The sequence below is a fragment of the Megascapheus bottae genome, chromosome 9 (genome assembly GCF_031878675.1).
Source record: "Megascapheus bottae isolate mThoBot1 chromosome 9, mThoBot2.hap1, whole genome shotgun sequence".
Taxonomy (NCBI): Eukaryota; Metazoa; Chordata; class Mammalia; order Rodentia; family Geomyidae; genus Megascapheus; species Megascapheus bottae.
This window is the reverse complement of record NC_143517.1, coordinates 68218118-68243673: the sequence shown is the minus strand read 5'-3', so window position 1 is coordinate 68243673 and position 25556 is coordinate 68218118. Positions and strand designations below refer to the sequence as shown.

General features: G+C 61.5%; 2 protein-coding genes across 3 annotated transcripts in view; both read left to right on the top strand.

Annotated features, from left to right (window-relative positions):
- Zc3h3 (zinc finger CCCH-type containing 3) overlaps positions 1-6207 on the top strand; it is an 81123-nt gene extending 74916 nt beyond the window's left edge. The window contains exons 10-12 of one of the 2 annotated variants that reach the window (XM_090339506.1): positions 1943-2127; positions 3741-4048; positions 5952-6207. In XM_090339506.1, the coding sequence (XP_090195632.1) occupies positions 1943-2127; positions 3741-4048; positions 5952-5983 (525 nt within the window). In that variant the 3' untranslated portion in view covers positions 5984-6207. Of the gene's footprint in view, positions 1-1942; positions 2128-3740; positions 4049-4885; positions 4993-5951 lie in introns of those variants that run through there. The other variant, XM_090339507.1, reaches the window with a different exon arrangement.
- Positions 6208-13750: 7543 nt separating this feature from the next.
- Positions 13751-14999, top strand: Mafa (MAF bZIP transcription factor A). The gene has a single exon (XM_090338756.1). It carries the CDS (start codon positions 13879-13881, stop codon positions 14977-14979), a length of 1101 nt encoding a protein of 366 aa, XP_090194882.1. The 5' UTR covers positions 13751-13878; the 3' UTR covers positions 14980-14999.
- Positions 15000-25556: the final 10557 nt, after the last annotated feature.

The window sequence follows — 25556 nt, the reverse complement described above, 5'->3', positions numbered from 1 at the left end:
TTTTTTTTTTCTTTTCTTTTTTTGTGGGTCATGGAGTTTGAACTTGGCCTGGGCACTGTCCCTGAGCTCTGCAGCTCAAGGCTACTGCCCTACCCTTGAGCCAAGCCCCACTTCCACTTTTCTAGTGGTTAATTAGTGGTTAAGATTCTCAGGTCCTTTTGTGCCCAGGCTGGCTTTGAACCTTGATCCTCAGATCTCAGCCTCCCGCGTAGCCAGGATGACAGGCGTGAGCCCCCAGCAGCACCTTTTCTTTATATCTCTTGGCTGATTAAAGAAAATGCTTCCCATTTCAGCTACAGTGCCACTCTGGCTTTTTCTGAGTACTTCAGTGGTGATAACAGTCTCACCGACTTTTCCTGCCTGGGCTGGCTTTGAACTGTCTGTGATCCTCGGAGCTCAGCCTGCTGAGTAGGTAGGATAACAGGCGTGACCTACCGGTGCCGGTCTTCACCCTAGATTCTTGGTTGTCCTCAGAATGGTCAGTTGAGGCCAGCACTTTTTGGTAGGAGCACAGTGAGCTACGTGTTTAACTCCAGTGTTTCTAGAAGCCATTTTAAGAACCTAAAACAAAAATCCAGGACAGCTCAGTGGCAGAGTGCTTGTCTGGCATGCAGAAGGTCCTGGGCTCACCCCCAGCACCAAGGACCCAGGAGAAATGTATTTTACTTAACCAGCTTAGCGTACCAGAATCCCGGCATATAATCAGTGGACAGCTAGAGGTTCCCTGTTCCACAGCTCTGGACACGTCCCTGGCATCACAGTTCAGCTTGTCCCTGCCATGCCTCAGCCTTCAGTGGCCTCTACTGTCCACGCATTTGGCCTGATAAGACAAGTCCCAGGAGCTCCCTCAACCACTTGTTTGTATCACACACCCCTGTCCTGGCACTGGGTGGTGCCACTGTGCCTGGGGCAGGGGCACTGGTGCTGAATTGAACTTCAGGTCCTGAGTCACCAGCTGGGCCCAAACTCTGTGTGGGAACAAAGGGGGCACCCTAGCCACACCAAGGACCAGAGGCCACCATGGATGTCCTGAACCTGAGGTCCCCTGGGGGCAAGGAATGGGGCAGGATCGATGCCCGCAGGGTGGGTGTGTGGTCCGAGAGGGTGGCTTGGAGGCTGGGAGGTAGTTTACAGGTCGAGTGAGTCCTCACCATGACAGGCGCAGGAGCCACTTTGGCATTGGCTGGTTTGGGGCGCTGGCTGGTTTGGTGTGTGATTCATGGCAGGTCCTGTGAGTTTGGGGGCTTCATCTGGGGTTGGGGTTCCTGTCACTCAGTCTGATGTGAACTGCAGCTATGAGGTCCAGGCCTGGCCCACGGGCCAGCTGTGGGGAGGGAGGCACAGCTCCCTGAAGGCCTCCTGTGGTGGCTGGGAGCGCTTCCGCCTCCTGAGCGCCATCTCCACCCCTGGCCTCGCTGGCCCGGCACCGGCACCGGGAGGAGGCTTCACAGCAGCACGGGGGCCCAGTGTTGTCTGGGACACCTGCCGTCTGGCACAGGCCGCTCCTCCACCCCCTCGTGGTATAATTAGCCTTGTGACAGGTGCCGTGGATCGAGTGCCTGGCCCGGCCCTGACCCAGTGCTCCCGGCCTCAGCCGACCTGCCGCACCCTCGAGGCCTGCTCTGGGCCTGAACCCCACTCGGCAGGGTCCCCTGAGGCCTCGAGCCCTGCTTCCTCGGAACTCCTGGAACACCCTCCACGATGGGTAGGCCATCAGCAGAGCCCTGGAGGTGGCCTGGCACGGGCTCTGGGAAACTCCAGGTCGGCCTATCCTTGCCCTCTTGAATGCCCAGGAGTCCAGGGAGGGCTGCTGTGGCCTGGTGGCCTAATGCTGCAGCGAGGCCAGTGGGCCCTCCGTGGTGCTGCCTGGAGCCTCTGTGCCACCCCCACATGGGGCCCCAGTCTCCACCCGGCCTCCCAGCTCTGTCTCCTCTTCCTCCAGTGCAAGAAGAAGCACACACTGCTGTGCCCAGACTTTGCTCGCAGCGGCGTGTGTCCCCACGGTGCCCAGTGCCAGTTGCTCCACCGTAACCAGAAGTGCCCCAGCCGCCATGCAACTGCGCCCCCTCCTCCTGCTCACAGTGACAGCCTCCCGAGGAGCAGGGCCTCGTCTGGTCATGGATCCAGGTGAGGGGGCAGTGGTGTTGAACGTGTGAGCCATAGATGGCCCACTTCCACCCCAGCGCTTCGGGCTTCGTGTCTAAAAAAGATTCGCAGAGGGGCTGGGAGTGTGGCATAGTGGTGGAGGGCTTCCTAGCACACACGAAGAGCCCTGGGTTCCATTCCTCAGTACCACAGACACAGAAAAAGCCGGAAGTGGTGCTGTGGCTCAAGTGGTAGAGCTCTAGCCCTGAGAAAGCCCAAGGTCAGTGCCCAGGCCCTCAGTTAAAGATGCAGGACTACAAAAACAATAAAGGGTGCTGGCGGCTTACGCCTATAACCCTAGCCTCTCAGGAGCCTGAGAGCTGAGGACGTGGTTCAGAGTCAGCCTGGGCACAGAAGTCCCTGAGACTCCGACCTCCAGCTAGCCACCAGAAAGCTGGAAGTGGAGCTGTGCCTCGAAGTGGTAGAGCACTAGCCTTGAGCTGAATTGCTCAGGAACAGCGCCCAGGCCCAGAGTTTAATCCCTGTGACCAATTCCTCCTCCCCACCCCCCCAAAAAAAAAGAAAAGAAAAAAGGAAATATCAGTCATACAAGCCAGGTGCTGGTGGATCTGAAGACAGATTGCAGTTCAAAACCAGCCCGCCCAGGCAGGGAAGTCTGTGAGGGTTTTTGGTTTTTTTGCCAGTCCTGGGCTTGAGCTCAGGGCCTGAGCCACTGTCCTTGGACTTTCTCAAGCCTAGAGCTCTACCACTTGAGCCTCAGCACCACTTCCAGCTTTTTTCTATGTATGTGGTACCGAGGAATCAAACCCGGGTCTTCGTGCATGCTAGGCAAGCACGCTACCACTAGGCCAAACTCCAGCCCCTGCAGCTGTGCTTTTTCAGGCTGCTGCCTTTAATCAGATAGTTGTAGATTCCCATAAAATTGTAATATATATATATTGAGAGAGTGAAGGAATGATATTTTTTCCCCCGGTCCTGGGGCTTGAACTCAGTACCTGAGCACTGTCTTGGACTTTCTCAAGGCTAGAGCTCTACCACTTGAGCCTCAGCACCACTTCCAGCTTTTTTCTCTGTATGTGGTACTGAGGAATTGAACCCGGATCTTTGTGCGTGCTGGGCGAGCACTCTATCACCAGGCCACACTCCTGGCTCCTCTGTGAGTTTCTTACCTCCCGCTGACTACCAGGAAACTGGAAGTGGCGCTGTGGCTCAAAATGGTAGAGTGCTAGCCTGGAGCACAAAAACTTAGGAACACTGTCCAGACCCTGGGTTCACACCCCAGGACTGCGCCCCCTCCCGTAAGAAAAGATAAGTCAGAGGTGGGAGACACACATACATGTCCCCTGCGTACCCGGTATGGCAAGAAGCCTGCACCAGGCCACCAAGACTGGGCAGAGCCCAGGCATCACCAGCCCACCAGCGAGGCGGCAGCACCTGCCAGGGCCGGGTCAGGCTTGGCGTGGAGCTGGGATTCCCAGAGCCAAGCATGGACATAGTGGCAGTGCCCGGTGGCCTCTGGGTAGGAAATGAGGTCAGGACAAGGATGCTGTGTGAGACAGGTGCCGCCTAGATCTTGTCCCACAGCCTTCCTGAGTGTCACTGCCCTTACTTGTGCTCTCGCTGCTTCCCTGCAGGAGGTCTTCGGCCACCCAGCGCTCCGCCCGGCAGCTGCCTAGCTCCCCGGCCCCCCGGGCGCTGACCCCAGCTTCAAGAGCCATAGCCTCGGCCTCCCTGCTGTCAGCAAAAGCAGCCGCCTCCTCTTCCCCCTCGTCTGGCTCCCCGTCCCTGTCCTTGGACCAGGAGGAGTCAGGCCTCCAGGAGGAGGCGTCTGCCGTGGGCAGCCTCTGCGGGCTGCCCTCCTTCATCTCCCTGCAGTCCTCTCCTAGCCCAGGGGGCCACATCAGGGCTCAGACCCCCAGGAGCCCCGTCTCCAAGGACTCGGGTAAGTGGCCCAGCCCCTCGCAAGTCCTCCAGCACCGCACAGGGTCCCAGTGTTTAGTCCTGTAGCAGTGCCAGGGTTTGAACTTGGGACGTGGAGCTGGCTAAGCAGCTATTCTGTCACGTGAGCCTTTCCACTCATCACTTTCTGCGTTACTTTTCTTTTTTGGTGCCGGTCCTGGGCCTTGCTCAGGTCTAGTGCTCCATCCCCACTTGAGCTCTTTTGGTACTAAGTCTCACTGACTTTCCTGCGCAAGCTGTCATGCACTACACCCCTCGGGCTCAGCCTCCTGAGTTGCTGGGATTACAGGCGTGAGCCACCAGTGTTGGCTTGCATCGACTCTCTCAAGACAAGGCCGCACTTTATACTTAGGCTAGCCTGGACCCTAATCCTCCAGTTTGTGCTTCCTGGCCACTGGTTGAGGTAAATGACACCCAGGTTGGCCTCAAACCATGATCCCCTGATTTCCATCTTGAAGGTAAGTAGAATTACATGTCCAGACACAGGGGTCTTTGAAATGCCCACTTCAGTCCTTCCATGTGGGCCCTGCAGGTGGCCTGGTGAATCAGTGCCCACGTGTGCACACCTGTGGGGGGGGCGGCGAGGGGCGCATGTGGCAGTGGCAGCCACGCAGACCCCCCGGTGAGGGCTGATTTAATTAGGAAGCACCCGCTTCTGTTAATTTGTTCTGGACGAGCACCACACACCCTCCTGGAGAGAACAGATGTTTCCTCTCCCCAGTGAGCTTTGGGGCTTGGTAAATGGCTCCACTCAGCCTTGTTTAGGAGAGAAAAGAGGATTTTATGGCTGCAAACGACCCTTTCTGTAAACATTTTACAGCTCTCTGCGCGTTTGAGTGACGATAAACCCCACGCAGCTCGGCGGGCTGCAAATTTGCGACCATACGGCTATCATTTTATTGTCATATTTCACGGTCGTAACGTTAATGGAAGATGCTTGCTGCAGGCTTCTCTAGCGGCCGCTGCGCACTCAGGCGCCTGTTCCAAGGGGCCGCCTCCTGTGTGCAGCCTCCTTCCCGGGCACGGAGCTGCAGCCAGGCTGCCCTGGACAGGGCGGAACCAGCCAGTGTCCAGGTGGCTCTGGGAGGGATCCCCGGAGCCACCACCTCTGTGTGGAAGATGAGAAGCCCAGGAGCTAGGCCCCGGAGCCGGAGCGGAGGCCAGAGGAGGCGCAGAGCTGCGCGGTCCTGTGTGGACTTGGCCAGAAGGGAACTGGAGGGGTGGAAGGGGGGCTGGGTCTTCATAAGTAGCTCCTAAGCGGGAACGGGCTGCCCGCCTGGCCCTGGACCTGGCTGCCAGGCAGAGCAGAGAGAGTGGACCTGAAAAGCACCCTCCCCCCTTTGGAGAGGGGTCTTGCAGGGAGATGGGGTGGCTGTGCCTGTGGCAGCCCTTCTGAAGCACCAGCAGGACTCTGGTGCCTGGAAAGGTGGCAGTTGTGGATGGGAGCCAGCAGGTGTGTCCCAGACAGGCAGGAGCCCCTGGGACTCCCCCCTCCATCCCTAGAGCCCTGCTGTTGGACCCTCCCCTGCATCCTGCCTGCCTCACCCCACACAGCCTCTGAGCAGCCTGCACCCCACCAGCCACTTGTGCACACACACCCTGCTTCCCAGATGGAAAGCCTGGCGCCCGCCGCCTCACATGCATCAGGCAGCCCTGTTCCAGGTGTGAGCACAGCGTGTGTCTGCATGGCTTCAGGCTGGGGATGCAGTGCGTTCCTGCTCGTGCACCCACCCCATCCCCTTTGCAGGCTCCAGGCCGCCCTTCCCTTTCCAGGGCCTGCGGACAGGCAGGGTCTAGAGACCACAGCCAGAAATGGCGATGGAAGCCCCCCCACTCCCCAAACTGCTGGAGTTGCCTGGCACCTGACCCCTGGCCTCTCTGTACAGGGAGACCACTGCACATCAAACCACGCCTGTGAGGCTCCGGGACCGGCTTGCACCTACCTCAGACCTTCACGCCTGGCAGGATGGAGGCTCTGCCCCCGGGGGCCATCGGCCACCACCAGATGCCCACACCAGGCCACAGCACTGCCCACCTGACTCACAGCCTCTCCTACCCGAGTGCCCCTTAGGCCAGGCTCCCAGCCTCCCCTCTCTCTGGGCCCTCGACTTCACACCCAGGACAAGCTTCCCTGTCCCATCCCTTGGGGTGCCAGGCAGGCCTCACCCCAGCCTGTTATCCACCATGATTTTGGCGGCAGCTGTAAGACAGCTGTCCCCAGCCATCTCTACCCAGGACCCCTGCCAGGGGAAGAGGCCTCCAGCCAGGCGTCCATGGTGAGCATTTTATGTTCAGCAATAAAGGCTATCCTGTGTCTGATTGCCCCTTGTTGTTGCTGTTGTTGTTGGATCGGTCGTGGGGCTCAAACTCTGGGTCTGGGCGCCGTCCCTGAGCTCTTCAGCTCAAGACTATCCCTCTACCCCATAAGCCACAGCTCCACTTTGGGTTTTCTGGTGGTTAACCGGAGAAGAGGGTCTCACAGATTTTAGGACCCAGGCTGGCTTTGAACTGCGGACCTCAGATCTCCGCCTCCTGGGTAGCCAGGGTGACAGGTGTGAGCCACCACCCCTGGCTCCGATTGCCCCTTCTTGACCCTCACCTCGCCTCAGGGCCCTGGGCCACCCCTGGGCCCTGCTCTCCCTGCCCCAGGGGGGCTCGGAGGTCACCCTGTTGGGCTGGTAGGGAAGGACACAGGGGACAGGCCTTGCCCTGAAGGGAGAGCTAGGCACACGTTCCTACCCTGGATGATCCAGGAGGCCGAGCTGTGACTGTGTCCCCTCCTGAGGACAGAGACTGTGGCCCCTGGAATGGCTGACCAGAGGCCTCCGAGGAACAGGCCAGGAGCCCTGGGGTCCCCCACACTTCCCTGTAGACCCCGGGTCACCACCACCCATGAGCCTGCCCTAGTTTCTGTCCCCACTCACTACCATGCCACACCCATGCCACAGATGGAGCAGGCCCGCTGTGCACCCAGGTGGGAGGTGGGGAGGACCTGAGGAAAGGCCTGAGCTGGGAGCCGTGCACAGGCCCTGGGCTCAGCTCCCCGATGCCACCGCGCACCGCGGTGTGCGGGGCTCCCACAGGGCCTGAGGGAGGTGGGCGTGCTCCCCACTGGGCATGCTCTGTGCTGTCCTCGCCGCACACTGGGGTCCTTGGTTTCTCTGTGCCAGCCATCACCTGAGTCCCCAAGAAGGGGACTGGGGCAGACATGGCTGCCCCTCCGCCCACCCCCTTCCTTGGGGAACCAGGGCTCCAGGCCAGGCAGGCACAGGGCGCTGAGGCTGTTGGTCCTGCTGCAGCCGGCAGAGCCGAGAACATGGCCTGCGCCCCCTCTTGCTCCTGAGTGCGGGCAAGCAGAGGGGGTCCCGGACACCAGGGCTGCAGCTACCGCTGGCAGTGCTCAGCTGGGGCGGCCCCTGCCCGGCCTCCTGATGGCCTGTAGCTGCCCCTCTGCAGTTGGCCTCAGTCCAGGCCTCCTGTGTGGTGCCGGGCGGACACAGCCTGCACACATCACCATCACATCCCTGGGCAGCACAGGGGGCAGACCAGACACCACGGGCAGCCCACTCAGGCTCCGGGCCCACGAGGGGGCAGGAGAGTGCGGGAGCTGGGGACCCTCCCCCCTCCTTCCCCCCTCCTCCCCTTATCCCCCTCCTCCCTCCTCTCCCCTTTCCCTTCCCCCCTCCCCTCTCCTCCCCCTCCCCCTCCTCACCTCTGTGGACCCCTCATCAAAGCAGCTATCAGGCAGGCCCAGGAAGGACTGGCCCCACCATCTAAGAAGCTGCTCGGAACCCAGAACGGGCCGGGGCCTGGTGCCCATCCATGGCGCCTCTGAGCTGCGTTTTCCTGTCCGCCACTGGCTCCTTATGGCAGGGGTAGGCAGGCCCTGCCCCAGCTGAGGGGGCCTTGCCCAGCAGCCCTCACGGTGGTCTGCAGACATGGACATGCCGGAGGTCCAGGTGCTGAGGCTGGGCACCTCGTGGTGCCACCAAAGCCATGATAGGTGGGCCGAAGGCTGTGCCCCCAGGAGGCCCGGCAGATGCCAAGGCGTGCCTCTTAGTGGCCAGGTGCACAGGACCAGCTGCACAGGAGCAGGTGGGGCCACAGCTGACCACAGAGCCCACATAGAAGGGGCAGGGGCTGGGGCGGGGGCATCTTGTGACCTACCCTGGGCTGGGAGGAAGGAGCTGGGGAGATGGGGCCCCGGCCAACCTGTGGCGGCCCTGTGGAGAGCCTCAGACCCAGCCCACCTGGCTCCGTGCGTCACTGGGCTGGTCCGTGTGCCCCTCACGGGCCAGGTATACAGCCGGTGGCACACGCTGGGAGGGGAAGGCTGGGAGAGCACCACGGCCAGGCTGCAGGCCACCTGGAAGCCACCAATTGGGTTGTTGCTTTGGGTCAGTTGTGGGGCTTGAACTCAGGGCCTGGGTGCTGTCACTGAGCTGTTCTGCTCAAGGTTTTACCACTTGGAGCTGCAGCTCCACTTCCAGTTTTTGCGTGGATAATTAGAAATAAGAGTCTCCCAGGGACTTTTCTGCCTTCGAACTGGAGCCCCTCAGATAAGAGCCTCCAGAGTAGCTAGGCTTCCAGACCACTGCACCCAGCCACCACTGCCTTTTTAAGTGCACATGAGCCCACGGTGTCTATTAAGGGGGGGGTCCCAGGGGTGGGCACTCCCCACCCCCACTTAGAAAACCATCTCTGTGTGGGGCAAGTGCTCCCCCAATCCCTCTCCTCACTAAGCCCTGGATTTGTGTGACGAGACACCACAGCCAGTGTTTCTCTGAAATAAAACGCAGCAATGACACCCACAGGTCCAGGTGTGTGTACAGTCAGTAGAGAACTCTGCCTGGCCTTAGCCAGGCACTGGTGACTCAGGCCTGTTACCCTCGCCGCTGAAATCTGAGGATAGGGGCTCAAAGCCGGCCTCCAACAGGAAAGTCTGTGAGACTCTTATCACCGGTTAGCCACCAAAAATCTGAAAGTGGAGCTGTGGCTGAAGTGGTACAGACCCAGTCTTGCATGAAGACTCTGAAGCAGCCTGGGACAGCACCTAGGCCTGAGTTCTAGCCCCAAGACCTGCCCACCCCCCCACACACACACAATAATTCAGGCAGGGTGGGGAAATGTGGCCTAGTGGTAGAGTGCTTGCCTGGCATGCATTAAGCCTTGGGCTCCATTCCTCCATACCACATATACAGAAAAGAGCTGGAAGTGGTGCTGAGGCTCAAGTGGTAGAGCTCTAGCCTTGAGAAAGCCCAAGGACAGTGCTCAGGCCCTGAGCTCAAGCCCGGGACTGGCAAGAAAGAAAGAAAGAACGAACGAAAGAAAGAAAGGGCCCAGAGTTTGGCCTAGTGGTAGAGTGCTTGCCTAGTATGCACAAAGGCCTGGGTTCGATTCCTTGGTACCACATGCATAGAAAAAAGCCAGAAGTGGTGCTGAGGCTCAAGTGGTAGAGCTCTAGCCTTGAGAAAGTCCAAGGACAGTGCTCAGGCCCTGAGCTCAAGCCCGGGACTGGCAAAAAAAAAAAAAAGAAAGAAAAAATTCAGGCAGCTCATTCCTGCCATGGCTGCACCCCTGGGTGCTATGGATTTGCTGGGGACCCTGAGCTCAGACCCACAGCAGGCTGTGGGGAGGAAGGCACCATCCCCACCACAGCAGGCCCAGGCCACCCCCCCCCACTACTCAGCCCCTCAGCCCCTCCTCTACCTTCCCACCCAGCTGGCCCCTCCTACCCTTATGCCTCACATAACAACCAACCCTCACAAGCCTCTGCCTCCCAGACCTTTCCATAGACAGAACCCACACGTGCTGCCCTCCAGGAGACCATGGCTTGACAGGGGGACGGTAGGCCTCCGCTGCCCTTTTTCACCAGGGCTCTGCCCGTGGCCTCTGCTTGCAGGCCTGGAGAATTCCCAGGCCTTGAGGAGCCCCTGGTGGCCAGCGGGAGCCAGGAACTCAGGCCTGGATTCCAGGAAGTCATTGTACAGGTAGTCTGACACCCCCACCCCCGTCCACCCCAGCTGCAGCCTGGACACCCACCAGGAGCTCAGCCAGGCCCAGTCCAGACTCCGAGGGTGGACAGCAGCTCACTCCCCACGTCACTGTAGAGCTGTTTTCTGTTCTCTAACGCCGTCTGAAAGACTGCATTTGCCAGAGATGCCAGGACAGCTTCTCAGCCTGGTCTGCCCAGGTGGTGTCTCTGCCCTCCCCAGCCACGCCGCTGCTGTGCCACCTTCCTCTCTGAGGAAGGTGAGGGGGAGACCAGCCAGCCTGTCAGCCAGCGTGGGCTGCATTGCCCAGCCACGCCACCCGTCTCCCGGGAGCCCCATGGCCAGCCCAACACAGCCCCCAGGCTGCTGCAGCTGCTGGTGGCCCGGGGGCCCTGGCATGCAGTGGATGCCCAGGAAAGACGGTGCAGTGCATGTGGTCACCAAGCACAGGCTGGACCTTGGTGAGCCCTCAGGGGGGACTGACCCTCTCCCTCCCCCTGGGCTGGGGGACTGGCCGCGAGGAGGTAAGCCAGCACCGACACGGGACAAGGACAGGCCAGGAGCTGAAGGGAGCCTGTCAGCTCACAGAATGTCTAGAAAGCTGGCCCGATCCATTGGCTTTTTTTTTTTTTTCCAGTCCTGGGCTTGAGCTCAGGGCCTGAGCACTGTCCTTGGATTTCTCAAGGCTAGAGCTCCACCACTTGAGCCTCAGCACCACTTCCGGCTTTTTTCTATGTATGTGGTACCAAGGAATCGAACCCGGGTCCTCGTGCGTGCTAGGCGAGCACTCCACCACCAGGCCACACTCCTGGCCCTCCATTGGCTTTTAAAAACCAAGTTCAGAGCCAAGGGGAAACAGCCTCCAGCCTGGAGCTACCTGGCCCCAGGAGGATGGCAGTCCCGACTCCTCCACTCCTCCTAGGCTGCTCTGCGCGAGGAGCCAGAGCACGCGGGCATCCCTCCTCCGCTCCCCCGCGCCTCCCTGCAGTGGCACCCAGGCCACCCCCTGTCCGCCCGTGCCGTCCTCATGGCTGCTGCAGTGGCCTTCTCTCCCTCCATGGCTCTCTGTGTGCCAGGCAGGCCCAGCACCAGCTGTTCCCTCTGCCTGGGGGCACACGCGCTCACACACACACACACACACACACACACACACACACACACACACACACACACACACACCATCGTGGGCAAGCACATGGGGCCCAGACTGCGCATGAGTGCGGAGTGAAGGATGGTGGGCTCTGACAGGGCTGGGCCAAGGCCCGGTATGCTCAACCATCCGGAGAGCTGTGGGGCTTGGAAGCCCTGAGAAGAGTTCCCCTGGGTCGGGTGGCCCAGGTCTGCTGGGCTGCCCAGTCTCACAGCCCCTTCCGGTGCCTCTCAGGACAGGAGGAGGCACTGAGCAGACTAGAAAGCCACCCAGCCCGCACATAGTCAGAGGCTGACCCTTAGCCTGGGCCAGAGGCTTTGTCCCCCTTCCCCAGGGCTCACTTCCCCAGTGTCCCCCAGGAATCTGGCCTGCAGGGGCCTAGAAGATAGGCCATGCCCACTCCCGGCCTTCAGCTTCCTCCTGTCTCCTTCCCAGAGTGCCCAGGCTCCACAGAAAGCTTCTTGGGTCCTCTGGCCCCAGGCCTCACCTGACTGCAAGAGGCAGCTTGACAGCCGCTGCGTGGGGAGCCAGGCTCCGGCCTGCAGCCTCCCTCGGCACGAGGGTCTTGCACTTTGGCCCTGCTGTCTAACCATCTGGGCAGTTTCAGGTCCCAGCCCCAGCGGGGGCTTCTTAGGCAAAGCTGCTCTGTTACTGTCAGGGTCCTGTTTTCTCCCCCAGAAAACAGATGGGCTAGGAGGATGGTTGTACCAAGTCCTGAGCCACGGGGTTCGCTCCAGGGCGAGAGGCCAGGCCCGTGGAGCGCCTTCCCAGCTAAGTTCCCAGCGCAGAGAGCCTGGCCTTCAAGAGCCTCCAACAGCCCAGAGCTGTGGGACGCTGGAGAGGTGGCGGCACTGCCTGACCCGACCGTGTGCCCTTTCCCCCGTAAGGCAGCAGATATCTGAATGCCTCCGGCTTGCAAAGCAAGTCATCTACCACTTGAGCCGCGACTTCAGCTCATTGCATCTTGCTGGTGTGTGCGGGTGGTACGAGTGCTGAGGCTTCGCTCAAGGCCTGCGTATTGTTCCTTAGCTTTTTCACTTAAGGCTGATTCTCTACCACTGGAGCCACGTCTGGCTTTTCTGTGTGCTTTTGTTTTTGTTTTTTGTTTGTTTTGTTTTGATGCCAGTCCTGGTAACTGTATTCGGGGCCTGGGCCCTGTCCCTGAGCTTCTTTTGCTCAAGGCTAGTGCTCTGCCTCTTGAGCCGCAGTGCCACTTCCAGCTTTTTGTTGTGTATGTGGTACTGAGGAGTTGAACCCAGGGCTTCAGGCAAGCTAGGCGAGCACTCTGCCGCTAGGCCACACTCCTGTTTAGTTGGAGATGAGCTTCTCTGGGTGACTCTCTCCTGTAATCCTAGCTCTTCAGGAATGAGGATTACAGTTCAAAGCCAGCCCTGTCGAGAAGGGCCATGAGACTCTTATCCCCAGCGGAAGCGGGGCTGTGGCTCAGCGGGTAGAGCGGTCGAATGCGCCAAGAGCTCGGGACGGCGCCCAGGCCCAGAGTTCAAGTCCCACACCTGTCAGCCCCGAGTAGCCAGGATTCCAGGCGTGGCCCCAGAGCCGATCCTGGCCGTGTGAGGTGGGTCTGGCCCGAGCTGGAGTGACAGGCGCGAGACCTGCAGCCACGGCCCTCGGGCTCCACCTCCCAGGCAGCCAGCCTGGCCAGCGCTCGGCCGCCTAAGCGCAACCAGGCGCAGGACCGGGCCGCCCCGACGCCCGAACCCAGGCGCCCCGCGGCCCCGGGGTCCCCACCGCTGGCCCCGGGCTCCCTGCAGCCGCGCCAGGAGGGCGACCGCGCGGGATCGTCCGGGGGGCCACGCAGGCCCGGGCTCCGGCCCCGGGGCCCGCCGCGCCCCCGCCGCGCCCGAGGTGCCAACAACTTTGTTGACGGAATTCCTGAGCCCGCCGCGGCCGCCGCTAAAAATACCGCGCGCGGGGCCGGGCGTCCGGGCGTCCGGGCGTCCGGGCGCGCCGGGTCCCTGCGCCGCCTGCGCCGCCTGCGCCGGCCGGGGGCCCGGCGGCGTCCCGGCGTCCAGGGGGCCCCGGGCCAGGCCGGCCTCGGCCCCCGAGCTCGGCGCCCGGCCCCGCGCCCGGCGCGCCCGAGCCCCGGCCCTGCAGTGCCCCGCGGCTGCCACCAGGGGGCCCTGGCCACGTTCCCGCCAGCGGCCCGTCCCCACCCCTCCCACAGCTGTTTCCCGCAGGAGATTGACAGCTGGGTCCGGGTTGCCATGGGGATAGGCAAATGAGGACGGCGGGGCTGGGGCTCCGATTGGCCCGGGGGCGTGCGCCCCCTCCCGGGGAGGCGGGCTCCGGAGCCGGGCTCTATAAAGGCGGGCGCGGCTCGGCGGCGGGCCGTGGGAGGCGGGGCCGGCCGGCGGCGCGGGCGGGCCCGGGGCGGGGCCGGGGGCGGGGCGGGGACTCGCAGGCCCCGGGCTCCCAGGCGGCGCGGCTCCTGCGCCCCCGCGGGGAGGCCCCGCGGGCGGCACTGCCGTTGCGCCGCCGCTCACTTGGTTGCGCGAAACTTTTTCCTCGTGATCCTCCGCCCAGGAGTCGGCGCCCGCCCCGGCCGGGACCGCGGCGCACGGGGAGCCCGGGGCGGGGGAGGGGAGGCCCGTGACTCCCCGCCCTCTCCCCGCCCGTCGGGGCGAGCGGCGGGGGCTGGGGCCCCGGGCGATGGCCGCGGAGCTGGCGATGGGCGCCGAGCTGCCCGGCAGCCCCCTGGCCATCGAGTACGTGAACGACTTTGACCTGATGAAGTTCGAGGTGAAGAAGGAGCCGCCCGAGGCCGAGCGCTTCTGCCACCGCCTGCCGCCCGGCTCTCTGTCCTCGACGCCGCTCAGCACGCCCTGCTCCTCCGTGCCCTCCTCACCCAGCTTCTGCGCGCCCAGCCCGGGCACCGGCGGCGGCGGAGGCGGCGGCGGCGCGGGGGGCGGCGGCGGCGCGGCTCCGGCCGGGGGCGCCCCGGGACCGCCGTCCGGGGGCCCCGGCGCCGTCGGGGGCGCCCCGGGGAAGCCGGCGCTGGAGGAACTGTACTGGATGAGCGGGTACCAGCACCCCCTCAACCCCGAGGCGCTCAACCTGACGCCCGAGGACGCGGTGGAGGCGCTCATCGGCAGCGGGCACCACGGCGCGCACCACGGCGCGCACCACCCCGCGGCTGCCGCGGCCTACGAGGCCTTTCGGGGCCAGGGCTTCCCGGGCGGCGGCGGCGGCGGCGCGGACGACGCGGGCGCCGGCCACCACCACCACCACGGCGCGCACCACGGCGCGCACCACCACCACCACCACCACCACGCGGCCGGCCACCACCACCACCACCACCACCACCACGGGCACGGCGGCGCGGGCCCCGGGCACGGCGGCGCGGGGGGCGGCGGCGCGGGCCACCACGTGCGCCTGGAGGAGCGCTTCTCCGACGACCAGCTGGTGTCCATGTCCGTGCGCGAGCTGAACCGGCAGCTCCGCGGCTTCAGCAAGGAGGAGGTGATCCGGCTGAAGCAGAAGCGGCGCACGCTCAAGAACCGCGGCTACGCGCAGTCGTGCCGCTTCAAGCGGGTGCAGCAGCGGCACATTCTGGAGAGCGAGAAGTGCCAGCTCCAGAGCCAGGTGGAGCAGCTGAAGCTGGAGGTGGGGCGCCTGGCCAAGGAGCGGGACCTGTACAAGGAGAAATACGAGAAGCTGGCGGGCCGGGGCGGGCCGGGCTTCCCGCGGGAGGCGTCGCCGCCGCAGGCCGGCCCCGGCGGGGCGAAGGGCTCGGCCGACTTCTTCCTGTGAGCGCCGGGGCCGGGGCCGGGGCCGGGGCCGGGGCCAGGAACGCCGACGCCAGAGCCGCCCGGGCCCGGGCTGGGACCCTGCGGCCGGAGACTCACGAGAACCGCCTCGCGCCCGCCGCCGAGCTCCGGGCCGCTCCGGTCGCCGAGGCCCCGTCACCCACTCGAAGCGCGCGGGGACTCGCGTGGGGCGAGCGCGGGCGACCCGGGCAGCGCCGGACCTCGCACCCCCCACCCCAACCTGGCCCGCTCCTCCCCGCTCTGCCCCGCACCTCCTGGAAAGTTGGGCTGGTTTTGGAAGCCTCTCTAATGACTTGGCTCGGTGACTGGAGGAGAAAGCCGGGAGGAAGAAGCCGGTCCCGCCCCGCCCGCATGCGCCTCCCGCTCGCTCCGAGGGGCCGCGGCCCCTCCGCCCCCTCCCGCCCGGCCCCGCGCCCCGCGTCCCGCGCCCTCGCCCTGCGCCCCGCGCCCCGCGCCCTGCGTCCCGGGCCGCGCGCCTTCGCCCCGCGCCTTCGCCCCGCGCCCTCGCCCCGCGCCCTCGCCCCGCGCCCGCGCCCAGGCCGTCCCTGCCGGGAGGGCGGGAGCGCAGCCGGGTCGGGGCTGGCCCGGACCCCGCGGGGCTGCAGTTTCTCCACGCCCCAGGCCCTGTTGGCGTCTCCGCGGTCGGGACGCCGAGGTTCCCGCGGAGGCTCGGCCCGCCCCGGCTCGGGCGCGGAGGTGCTGTGGAGTCGTGGTTCGTTTTTAAGCCCGGCCGGTCACTCCCGGACTGGCCCGGGAGGGGGTCGCAGGTGGGCGCCGCGGCCTCGGCCCCGCTCGCCCAAGCTCTGGTTGTGCTGTTGCTTTCGTTGCACTGTTTTCATTTGCTACGGGACTGAAGAAAAGATTTAAAAATATTTAAACAAAATAAATCCGTGTAGACCCGAAGGTCAGCGGAGCCTGGCTGCTGTGTGTGTGGCTCCCGCCCGCACCCCTCCGAGTGGAGGGGGCCTGGGGCCTGGAGGGAAGTCCCACTCTGGGGTGGGCGAGGGCTGCGTGGCTGTCCGGGGTTTCCTTCTTTCTCCAAGGGAGGGGCGGGCGAGGGTGTGGATTTGCCCGCCGCGCTGCCCGCCCTCCTCCGGGCCTGTGCCCGCTGCTGCTCTGCCGTCTGGCAATGCCAAGGCTGGGCAAGCCGAGTTCACGAGTTTGCTTTATGTCTCTGTCCCAGGTCTCCAGAAAGCCGTTCCCTGGGCCCCCTTGGCTTTCGAAGGAGGCTCAAGGAGACTCCCCCTCTTTGTAGGTTGAATAAAATCCCGGAGGTGAGCCCAGGGTGAGCCTGCAGCCCTGTGCCTGGAAGAAAGGAACGGCTCAGGGTTAAGGGGACTAATAATTGGGGAGCTTCGTGCAACGCAGAGAGGGGGCCTGCAGGCTCCAGCCCGCCCACTGGAGGGGCACATCTGGCGGCCAAAATCAAGGGTGTGGGGCTGCCCCGGGCGTCGCCAGCCCTGCCCCACGGAGCCCTGGACAGGGCGCTCTCGGAGGAGCCTTCCTCCCGGCCCAGGTCGTGACAGGCGGCTGGATGTTGACTGGCACCGTCTTTTGAGGAAGGGCTACAGTGCAGCCTAGAAGAGAGCCCAGCACGCGGGGCCTGAATCAGCAATCCTCTCAACCCTCTCAGGACGCAGTGCTCTGCCAGGGCCCAGCCCCCCACACCCACGAGCCCTGGGCCAGGGCCCTGCTGGGGGACCGTGAGATTCCGCTTTCCCCTTCCCTTTCCCTCTCCGTGCCCTCCCCATTCCCTTTTCCTGCTTCCCCCAGGGCCAGGTGGGTCACCGGGAGACTCTGGGGCTGAAGGAGTGCCGAGAGGAATTCAGAGGTTAATCCTCCCTAGGAATCATTCTGGGGACCCTGAGGCCCCGCAGAGAAACACTGTCTGCGGAAAATGCTAGTTCGGCCCGGCCCGGGCAGAACAGCTGCCTTCCCTTCCCCACCCCCGACCCCTCCCCAGCCGCCCTGAGAATAATCTGTTGGGCTGGTGGAGCTGCACCCTGGCCCCTGGTGGGCGGCCCTGGCACCTGGGGAGTCTCCACGCAGACCCAGAAGGGCTTCAGCTCTGGCTTTCCTGTAAGATCAGCAGACGCGTCCCTGCAGCATGGGACCGCCGTGGTCAGGCCCAGCTGGGGACAAGGGCAGGGACAGGAAGGGCTTCAGGCAGCCTGCAGACAGGGTGGCTGTGTGTCCGGGAACTGGAGGCCACCAGCCAGGTGTGAGCGTGCTGCGGGAGTGCAGGTTGTGTGTGGGGGTGTACATGCCCGTGTGCTGGGTGGGGTGTACATGCCCGTGTGCTGGGTGGGGGGTAGGGCAGTACCAGGTACCCGTCCACACCTGGGGACCCAGCTCTGCGTCGGAGCTGCAGGGTGCCATGTGGAATTCCAGTGTCCAGGACTGCAGGATGGACTGAGACCCCCACCTGCCCCTCACCTCCTCTGGCCAGGCCCCAGTGCCCTCAGCCTAGATACTAAACTTGAAGCTGGGGTTCTTGATGAGGTTGCTGGAGCCCAGAGGGTCAGCAGGGACGTGCAGCCCCCTGGGACCAGCGGAGGAGGCAAGCCATAGTGGCTAGTGGTGGGGTCAGGGTGACAGTGGATGGAGCCCTGGAATCACAGCCCCGGTCCCCAGAAGGGAGGGAGAGCAGAAGGGAGCCTGTAGGTGGGAGGCTCGCTGGGAAGTCCGGGCGATGGAGCAGAGAGGAGCAGAGAGGAGCAGAGAGGAGCGTGTGAGTGCGCGGGCTCCCCTGGGCCAGCGACACTCTCCTCAGGACACTGCAGCGGCCCCAACCTCCTTACACCAGCCCATGAGCTGAAAAGCCTAAAGCCTGGACAGACATCCTCGTGATCTGCCTCTGGGCTGTGGGGTCCTGGGGCCTCCACTCCTCTGCAGCCCACACCACGACCTGCTCCGCGGCAGCTTTGGGGACTCAGCAGTGGCCGCCCATTATAGCTGACTCTGAGGTGGGGGCAGAGACGAGCTCAGCACGCGCAAGCGCACCGCACGCAGACGGACGCACGGTGGGAGTGTGGACAGACAGCTGCGCTCTGCACAGGTGCCCACCGCGTGCTGGCCCAGCCCCTAGCCGCCAGGCCACGCTCACAGCCGCTCCGTTTCCCTCTTCAGGTCCTGGTAGACTCAGCTCCTCCCCGCTGCACACCTTTCCTACTCACAAACCGAGCTTTGCTTCTTGAGCCCCACAACCCAGGAGCCGACCTCCCCCTCCCTCATTCCCGCGCCCTACTCCACACAATGCCCCTCGCAGTGGAGGCTGGACTCACCCCAAGCTCTTTAGGGAGACTGTCCAACCCCGCGTGTCACATGGCACGTCACTGCATGACAGCCCCCCAGCCTGGCACACACCTGGTACTCAGGCTCCCCAGGCACTGCCCAGCCTGGCCACTGCCCTGAGAACGATCGCCCCTCACGGCCAACAGAACAGGGTGCCAAGGCACCCTCCTTCTGCTCCTCCACCATCCTGAGCAAGCGCCTGCCAGGAGAAGTCCATCCCAATTCTCCTCACTCCAGGAAGTCCGTCCCAGTTCTCACTCCTGAAAGTCCTTCCCAGTTCTCTTCACTCCAGGAAGTCCTTCCCAGTTCTCACTCCACGAAGTCCTCCCCAGTTCTCCTCACTCCAGGAAGTCCTCCCCAGTTCTCCTCACTCCAGGAAGTCCTCCCCAGTTCTCCTCACTCCAGGAAGTCCTCCCCAGTTCTCCTCACTCCGGGAAGTCCTCCCCAGTTCTCCTCACTCCGGGAAGTCCTCCCCAGTTCTCCTCACTCCGGGAAGTCCTCCCCAGTTCTCCTCACTCCGGGAAGTCCTTCCCAGTTCTCACTCCAGGAAGTCCTTCCCAGTTCTCCTCACTCCAGGAAGTCCTTCCCAGTTCTCACTCCAGGAAGTCCTTCCCAGTTCTCCTCACTCCAGGAAGTCCTCCCCAGTTCTCCTCACTCCAGGAAGTCCTTCCCAGTTCTCCTCACTCCAGGAAGTCCTTCCCAGTTCTCCTCACTCCAGGAAGTCCATCCCAGTTCTCACTCCAGGAAGTCCTTCCCAGTTCTCACTCCAGGAAGTCCTTCCCAGTTCTCCTCACTCCTGGAAGTCCTTCCCAGTTCTCCTCACTCCAGGAAGTCCTCCCCAGTTCTCCTCACTCCAGGAAGTCCTCCCCAGTTCTCCTCACTCCAGGAAGTCCTTCCCAGTTCTCCTCACTCCTGGAAGTCCTTCCCAGTTCTCCACACTCCAGGAAGTCCTTCCCAGTTCTCACTCCAGGAAGTCCTCCCCAGTTCTCCTCAATCCAGGAAGTCCTTCCCAGTTCTCCTCACTCCAGGAAGTCCTTCCCAGTTCTCCTCACTCCAGGAAGTCCTCCCCAGTTCTCCTCACTCCAGGAAGTCCTCCCCAGTTCTCCTCACTCCAGGAAGTCCTTCCCAGTTCTCCTCACTCCAGGAAGTCCATCCCAGTTCTCACTCCAGGAAGTCCTTCCCAGTTCTCACTCCAGGAAGTCCTTCCCAGTTCTCCTCACTCCAGGAAGTCCTCCCCAGGTCTCCTCACTCCAGGAAGTCCTCCCCAGGTCTCCTCACTCCAGGAAGTCCTTCCCAGTCCTCACTCCTGGAAGTCCTTCCCAGTCCTCACTCCTGGAAGTCCTTCCCAGTTCTCCTCACTCCTGGAAGTCCTTCCCAGTTCTCCTCACTCCAGGAAGCCTTCCCAGTTCTCCTCACTCCAGGAAGTCCTTCCCAGTTCTCCTCACTCCAGGAAGTCCTTCCCAGTTCTCACTCCTGGAAGTCCTTCCCAGTTCTCCTCACTCCAGGAAGTCCTTCCCAGTTCTCACTCCTGGAAGTCCTTCCAAGTTCTCCTCACTCCAGGAAGTCCTTCCCAGTTCTCCTCATTCCAGGAAGTCCTTCCCAGTTCTCCTCACTCCTGGAAGTCCTTCCCAGTTCTCCTCACTCCAGGAAGTCCTTCCCAGTTCTCACTCCAGGAAGTCCTTCCCAGTTCTCACTCCAGGAAGTCCTTCCCAGTTCTCCTCACTCCAGGAAGTCCTTCCCAGTTCTCCTCACTCCAGGAAGTCCTCCCCAGTTCTCCTCACTCCAGGAAGTCCTTCCCAGTTCTCCTCACTCCAGGAAGTCCTCCCCAGTTCTCCTCACTCCTGGAAGTCCTTCCCAGTTCTCACTCCAGGAAGTCCTTCCCAGTTCTCACTCCAGGAAGTCCTTCCCAGTTCTCCTCACTCCAGGAAGTCCTTCCCAGTTCTCACTCCAGGAAGTCCTTCCCAGTTCTCACTCCAGGAAGTCCTTCCCAGTTCTCCTCACTCCAGGAAGTCCTTCCCAGTTCTCCTCACTCCAGGAAGTCCTTCCCAGTTCTCCTCACTCCAGGAAGTCCTCCCCAGTTCTCCTCACTCCTGGAAGTCCTTCCCAGTTCTCCTCACTGCAGGAAGTCCTTCCCAGTTCTCACTCCAGGAAGTTCTTCCCAGTTCTCCTCACTCCAGGAAGTCCTTCCCAGTTCTCCTCACTCCTGGAAGTCCTTCCCAGTTCTCCTCACTCCAGGAAGTCCTTCCCAGTTCTCACTCCAGGAAGTCCTTCCCAGTTCTCCTCACTCCAGGAAGTCCTCCCCAGTTCTCCTCACTCCTGGAAGTCCTTCCCAGTTCTCCTCACTCCAGGAAGTCCTTCCCAGTTCTCCTCACTCCTGGAAGTCCTTCCCAGTTCTCACTCCAGGAAGTCCTTCCCAGTTCTCACTCCAGGAAGTCCTTCCCAGTTCTCCTCACTCCAGGAAGTCCTTCCCAGTTCTCCTCACTCCCGGAAGTCCTCCCCAGTTCTCCTCACTCCAGGAAGTCCTTCCCAGTTCTCCTCACTCCAGGAAGTCCTTCCCAGTTCTCCTCACTCCAGGAAGTCCTTCCCAGTTCTCCTCACTTCAGGAAGTCCTCCCCAGTTCTCCTCACTCCTGGAAGTCCTTCCCAGTTCTCCTCACTCCAGGAAGTCCTCCCCAGTTCTCCTCACTCCAGGAAGTCCTTCCCAGTTCTCCTCAGTCCTGGAAGTCCTTCCCAGTTCTCCTCACTCCAGGAAGTCCTTCCCAGTTCTCACTCCAGGAAGTCCTTCCCAGTTCTCCTCACTCCCGGAAGTCCTCCCCAGTTCTCCTCACTCCAGGAAGTCCTTCCCAGTTCTCCTGACTCCAGGAAGTCCTTCCCAGTTCTCACTCCAGGAAGTCCTTCCCAGTTCTCCTCACTTCAGGAAGTCCTCCCCAGTTCTCCTCACTCCTGGAAGTCCTTCCCAGTTCTCACTCCAGGAAGTCCTTCCCAGTTCTCCTCACTCCAGGAAGTCCTTCCCAGTTCTCCTCACTCCAGGAAGTCCTTCCCAGTTCTCCTCACTCCTGGAAGTCCTTCCCAGTTCTCCTCACTACTGGAAGTCCTTCCCAGTTCTCACTCCAGGAAGTCCTCCCCCGTTCTCCTCACTCCAGGAAGTCCTTCCCAGTTCTCCTCACTCCAGGAAGTCCTTCCCAGTTCTCACTCCAGGAAGTCCTTCCCAGTTCTCCTCACTCCTGGAAGTCCTTCCCAGTTCTCACTCCAGGAAGTCCTTCCCAGTTCTCCTCACTCCAGGAAGTCCTTCCCAGTTCTCCTCACTCCAGGAAGTCCTTCCCAGTTCTCCTCACTCCAGGAAGTCCTTCCCAGTTCTCACTCCTGGAAGTCCTTCCCAGTTCTCCTCACTCCAGGAAGTCCTTCCCAGTTCTCCTCACTCCAGGAAGTCCTTCCCAGTTCTCCTCACTCCAGGAAGTCCTTCCCAGTTCTCCTCACTCCAGGAAGCCCTTCCCAGTTCTCCTCACTCCAGGAAGTCCTTCCCAGTTCTCACTCCAGGAAGTCCTTCCCAGTTCTCCTCACTCCTGGAAGTCCTTCCCAGTTCTCACTCCAGGAAGTCCTTCCCAGTTCTCCTCACTCCAGGAAGTCCTTCCCAGTTCTCCTCACTCCAGGAAGTCCTTCCCAGTTCTCCTCACTCCAGGAAGTCCTTCCCAGTTCTCCTCACTCCAGGAAGTCCTTCCCAGTTCTCACTCCAGGAAGTCCTCCCCCGTTCTCCTCACTCCAGGAAGTCCTCCCCCGTTCTCCTCACTCCAGGAAGTCCTCCCCCGTTCTCCTCACTCCAGGAAGTCCATCCCAGTTCTCCTCACTCCAGGAAGTCCTTCCCAGTTCTCCTCACTCCAGGAAGTCCTTCCCAGTTCTCCTCACTCCAGGAAGTCCTTCCCAGTTCTCCTCACTCCAGGAAGTCCTTCCCAGTTCTCCTCACTCCAGGAAGTCCTTCCCAGTTCTCCTCACTCCAGGAATTCCTTCCCAGTGCTCACTCCAGGAAGTCCTTCCCAGTTCTGCTCACTCCAGGAAGTCCTTCCCAGTTCTCCTCACTCCAGGAAGTCCTTCCCAGTTCTCCTCACTCCAGGAAGTCCTTCCCAGTTCTGCTCACTCCTAGAAGTCCTTCCCAGTTCTCCTCACTCCAGGAAGTCCTTCCCAGTTCTGCTCACTCCTGGAAGTCCTTCCCAGTTCTCACTCCAGGAAGTCCTTCCCAGTTCTCCTCACTCCAGGATTTCCTTCCCAGTTCTCCTCACTCCAGGAAGTCCTTCCCAGTTCTGCTCACTCCTGGAAGTCCTTCCCAGTTCTCACTCCAGGAAGTCCATCCCAGTTCTCCTCACTCCAGGAAGTCCTTCCCAGTTCTCCTCACTCCAGGAAGTCCATCCCAGTTCTCCTCACTCCAGGAAGTCCTTCCCAGTTCTCCTCACTCCAGGAAGTCCTTCCCAGTTCTCCTCACTCCAGGAAGTCCTTCCCAGTTCTCCTCACTCCAGGAAGTCCTTCCCAGTTCTCACTCCTGGAAGTCCTTCCCAGTTCTCCTCACTCCAGGAAGTCCTTCCCAGTTCTCCTCACTCCAGGAAGTCCTTCCCAGTTCTCACTCCAGGAAGTCCTCCCCCGTTCTCCTCACTCCAGGAAGTCCTCCCCCGTTCTCCTCACTCCAGGAAGTCCTCCCCCGTTCTCCTCACTCCAGGAAGTCCTTCCCAGTTCTCCTCACTCCAGGAAGTCCTTCCCAGTTCTCCTCACTCCAGGAAGTCCTTCCCAGTTCTCACTCCTGGAAGTCCTTCCCAGTTCTCCTCACTCCAGGAAGTCCTTCCCAGTTCTCCTCACTCCAGGAAGTCCTTCCCAGTTCTCACTCCAGGAAGTCCTCCCCCGTTCTCCTCACTCCAGGAAGTCCTCCCCCGTTCTCCTCACTCCAGGAAGTCCTCCCCCGTTCTCCTCACTCCAGGAAGTCCTTCCCAGTTCTCCTCACTCCAGGAAGTCCTTCCCAATTCTCCTCACTCCAGGAAGTCCTTCCCAGTTCTGCTCACTCCTAGAAGTCCTTCCCAGTTCTCCTCACTCCAGGAAGTCCTTCCCAGTTCTCCTCACTCCAGGAAGTCCTTCCCAGTTCTCCTCACTCCAGGAAGTCCTTTCCAGTTCTCCTCACTCCAGGAAGTCCTTCCCAGTTCTCACTCCAGGAAGTCCTTCCCAGTTCTGCTCACTCCAGGAAGTCCTTCCCAGTTCTCACTCCAGGAAGTCCTTCCCAGTTCTCCTCACTCCAGGAAATCCTTCCCAGTTCTCCTCACTCCAGGAAGTCCTTCCCAGTTCTCCTCACTCCAGGAAGTCCTTCCCAGTTCTCCTCACTCCAGGAAGTCCTTCCCAGTTCTCACTCCAGGAAGTCCTTTCCAGTTCTGCTCACTCCAGGAAGTCCTTCCCAGTTCTCCTCACTCCAGGAAGTCCTCCCCAGTTCTCCTCACTCCAGGAAGTCCTCCCAGTTCTCACTCCTGGAAGTCCTTCCCAGTTGTACACACTCCTGGAAGTCCTTCCCAGTTCTCCTCACTCCAGGAAGTCCTTCCCAGTTCTCACTCCAGGAAGTCCTTCCCAGTTCTGCTCACTCCAGGAAGTCCTTCCCAGTTCTCCTCACTCCAGGAAGTCCTTCCCAGTTCTCACTCCAGGAAGTCCTTCCCAGTTCTGCTCACTCCAGGAAGTCCTTCCCAGTTCTCACTCCAGGAAGTCCTTCCCAGTTCTCCTCACTCCAGGAAGTCCTTCCCAGTTCTCCTCACTCCAGGAAGTCCTTCCCAGTTCTCCTCACTCCAGGAAGTCCTTCCCAGTTCTCCTCACTCCAGGAAGTCCTTCCCAGTTCTCCTCACTCCAGGAAGTCCTTCCCAGTTCCCCTCACTCCAGGAAGTCCTTCCCAGTTCTCCTCACTCCAGGAAGTCCTTCCCAGTTCTGCTCACTCCTGGAAGTCCTTCCCAGTTCTCACTCCAGGAAGTCCTTCCCAGTTCTCCTCACTCCAGGAAGTCCTCCCAGTTCTCACTCCTGGAAGTCCTTCCCAGTTGTACACACTCCTGGAAGTCCTTCCCAGTTCTCCTCACTCCAGGAAGTCCTTCCCAGTTCTCACTCCAGGAAGTCCTTCCCAGTTCTGCTCACTCCAGGAAGTCCTTCCCAGTTCTCCTCAGTGCAGGAAGTCCTTCCCAGTTCTCACTCCAGGAAGTCCTTCCCAGTTCTCCTCACTCCAGGAAGTCCTTCCCAGTTCTCCTCACTCCAGGAAGTCCTCCCCAGTTCTCCTCACTCCAGGAAGTCCTTCCCAGTTCTCCTCACTCCAGGAAGTCCTCCCCAGTTCTCCTCACTCCTGGAAGTCCTTCCCAGTTCTCACTCCAGGAAGTCCTTCCCAGTTCTCCTCACTCCAGGAAGTCCTTCCCAGTTCTCACTCCAGGAAGTCCTTCCCAGTTCTCACTCCAGGAAGTCCTTCCCAGTTCTCACTCCAGGAAGTCCTTCCCAGTTCTCCTCACTCCAGGAAGTCCTTCCCAGTTCTCCTCACTCCAGGAAGTCCTCCCCAGTTCTCCTCACTCCTGGAAGTCCTTCCCAGTTCTCCTCACTGCAGGAAGTCCTTCCCAGTTCTCACTCCAGGAAGTTCTTCCCAGTTCTCCTCACTCCAGGAAGTCCTTCCCAGTTCTCCTCACTCCTGGAAGTCCTTCCCAGTTCTCCTCACTCCAGGAAGTCCTTCCCAGTTCTCACTCCAGGAAGTCCTTCCCAGTTCTCCTCACTCCAGGAAGTCCTCCCCAGTTCTCCTCACTCCTGGAAGTCCTTCCCAGTTCTCCTCACTCCAGGAAGTCCTTCCCAGTTCTCCTCACTCCTGGAAGTCCTTCCCAGTTCTCACTCCAGGAAGTCCTTCCCAGTTCTCACTCCAGGAAGTCCTTCCCAGTTCTCCTCACTCCAGGAAGTCCTTCCCAGTTCTCCTCACTCCAGAAAATCCTTCCCAGTTCTCCTCACTCCAGGAAGTCCTTCCCAGTTCTGCTCACTACTGGAAGTCCTTCCCAGTTCTGCTCACTCCAGGAAGTCCTTCCCAGTTCTCCTCACTCCAGGAAGTCCTTCCCAGTTCTCCTCACTCCAGGAAGTCCTTCCCAGTTCTCCTCACTCCAGGAAGTCCTTCCCAGTTCTCCTCACTCCAGGAAGTCCTTCCCAGTTCTCCTCACTCCAGGAAGTCCTTCCCAGTTCTGCTCACTCCTGGAAGTCCTTCCCAGTTCCCCTCACTCCAGGAAGTCCTTCCCAGGTC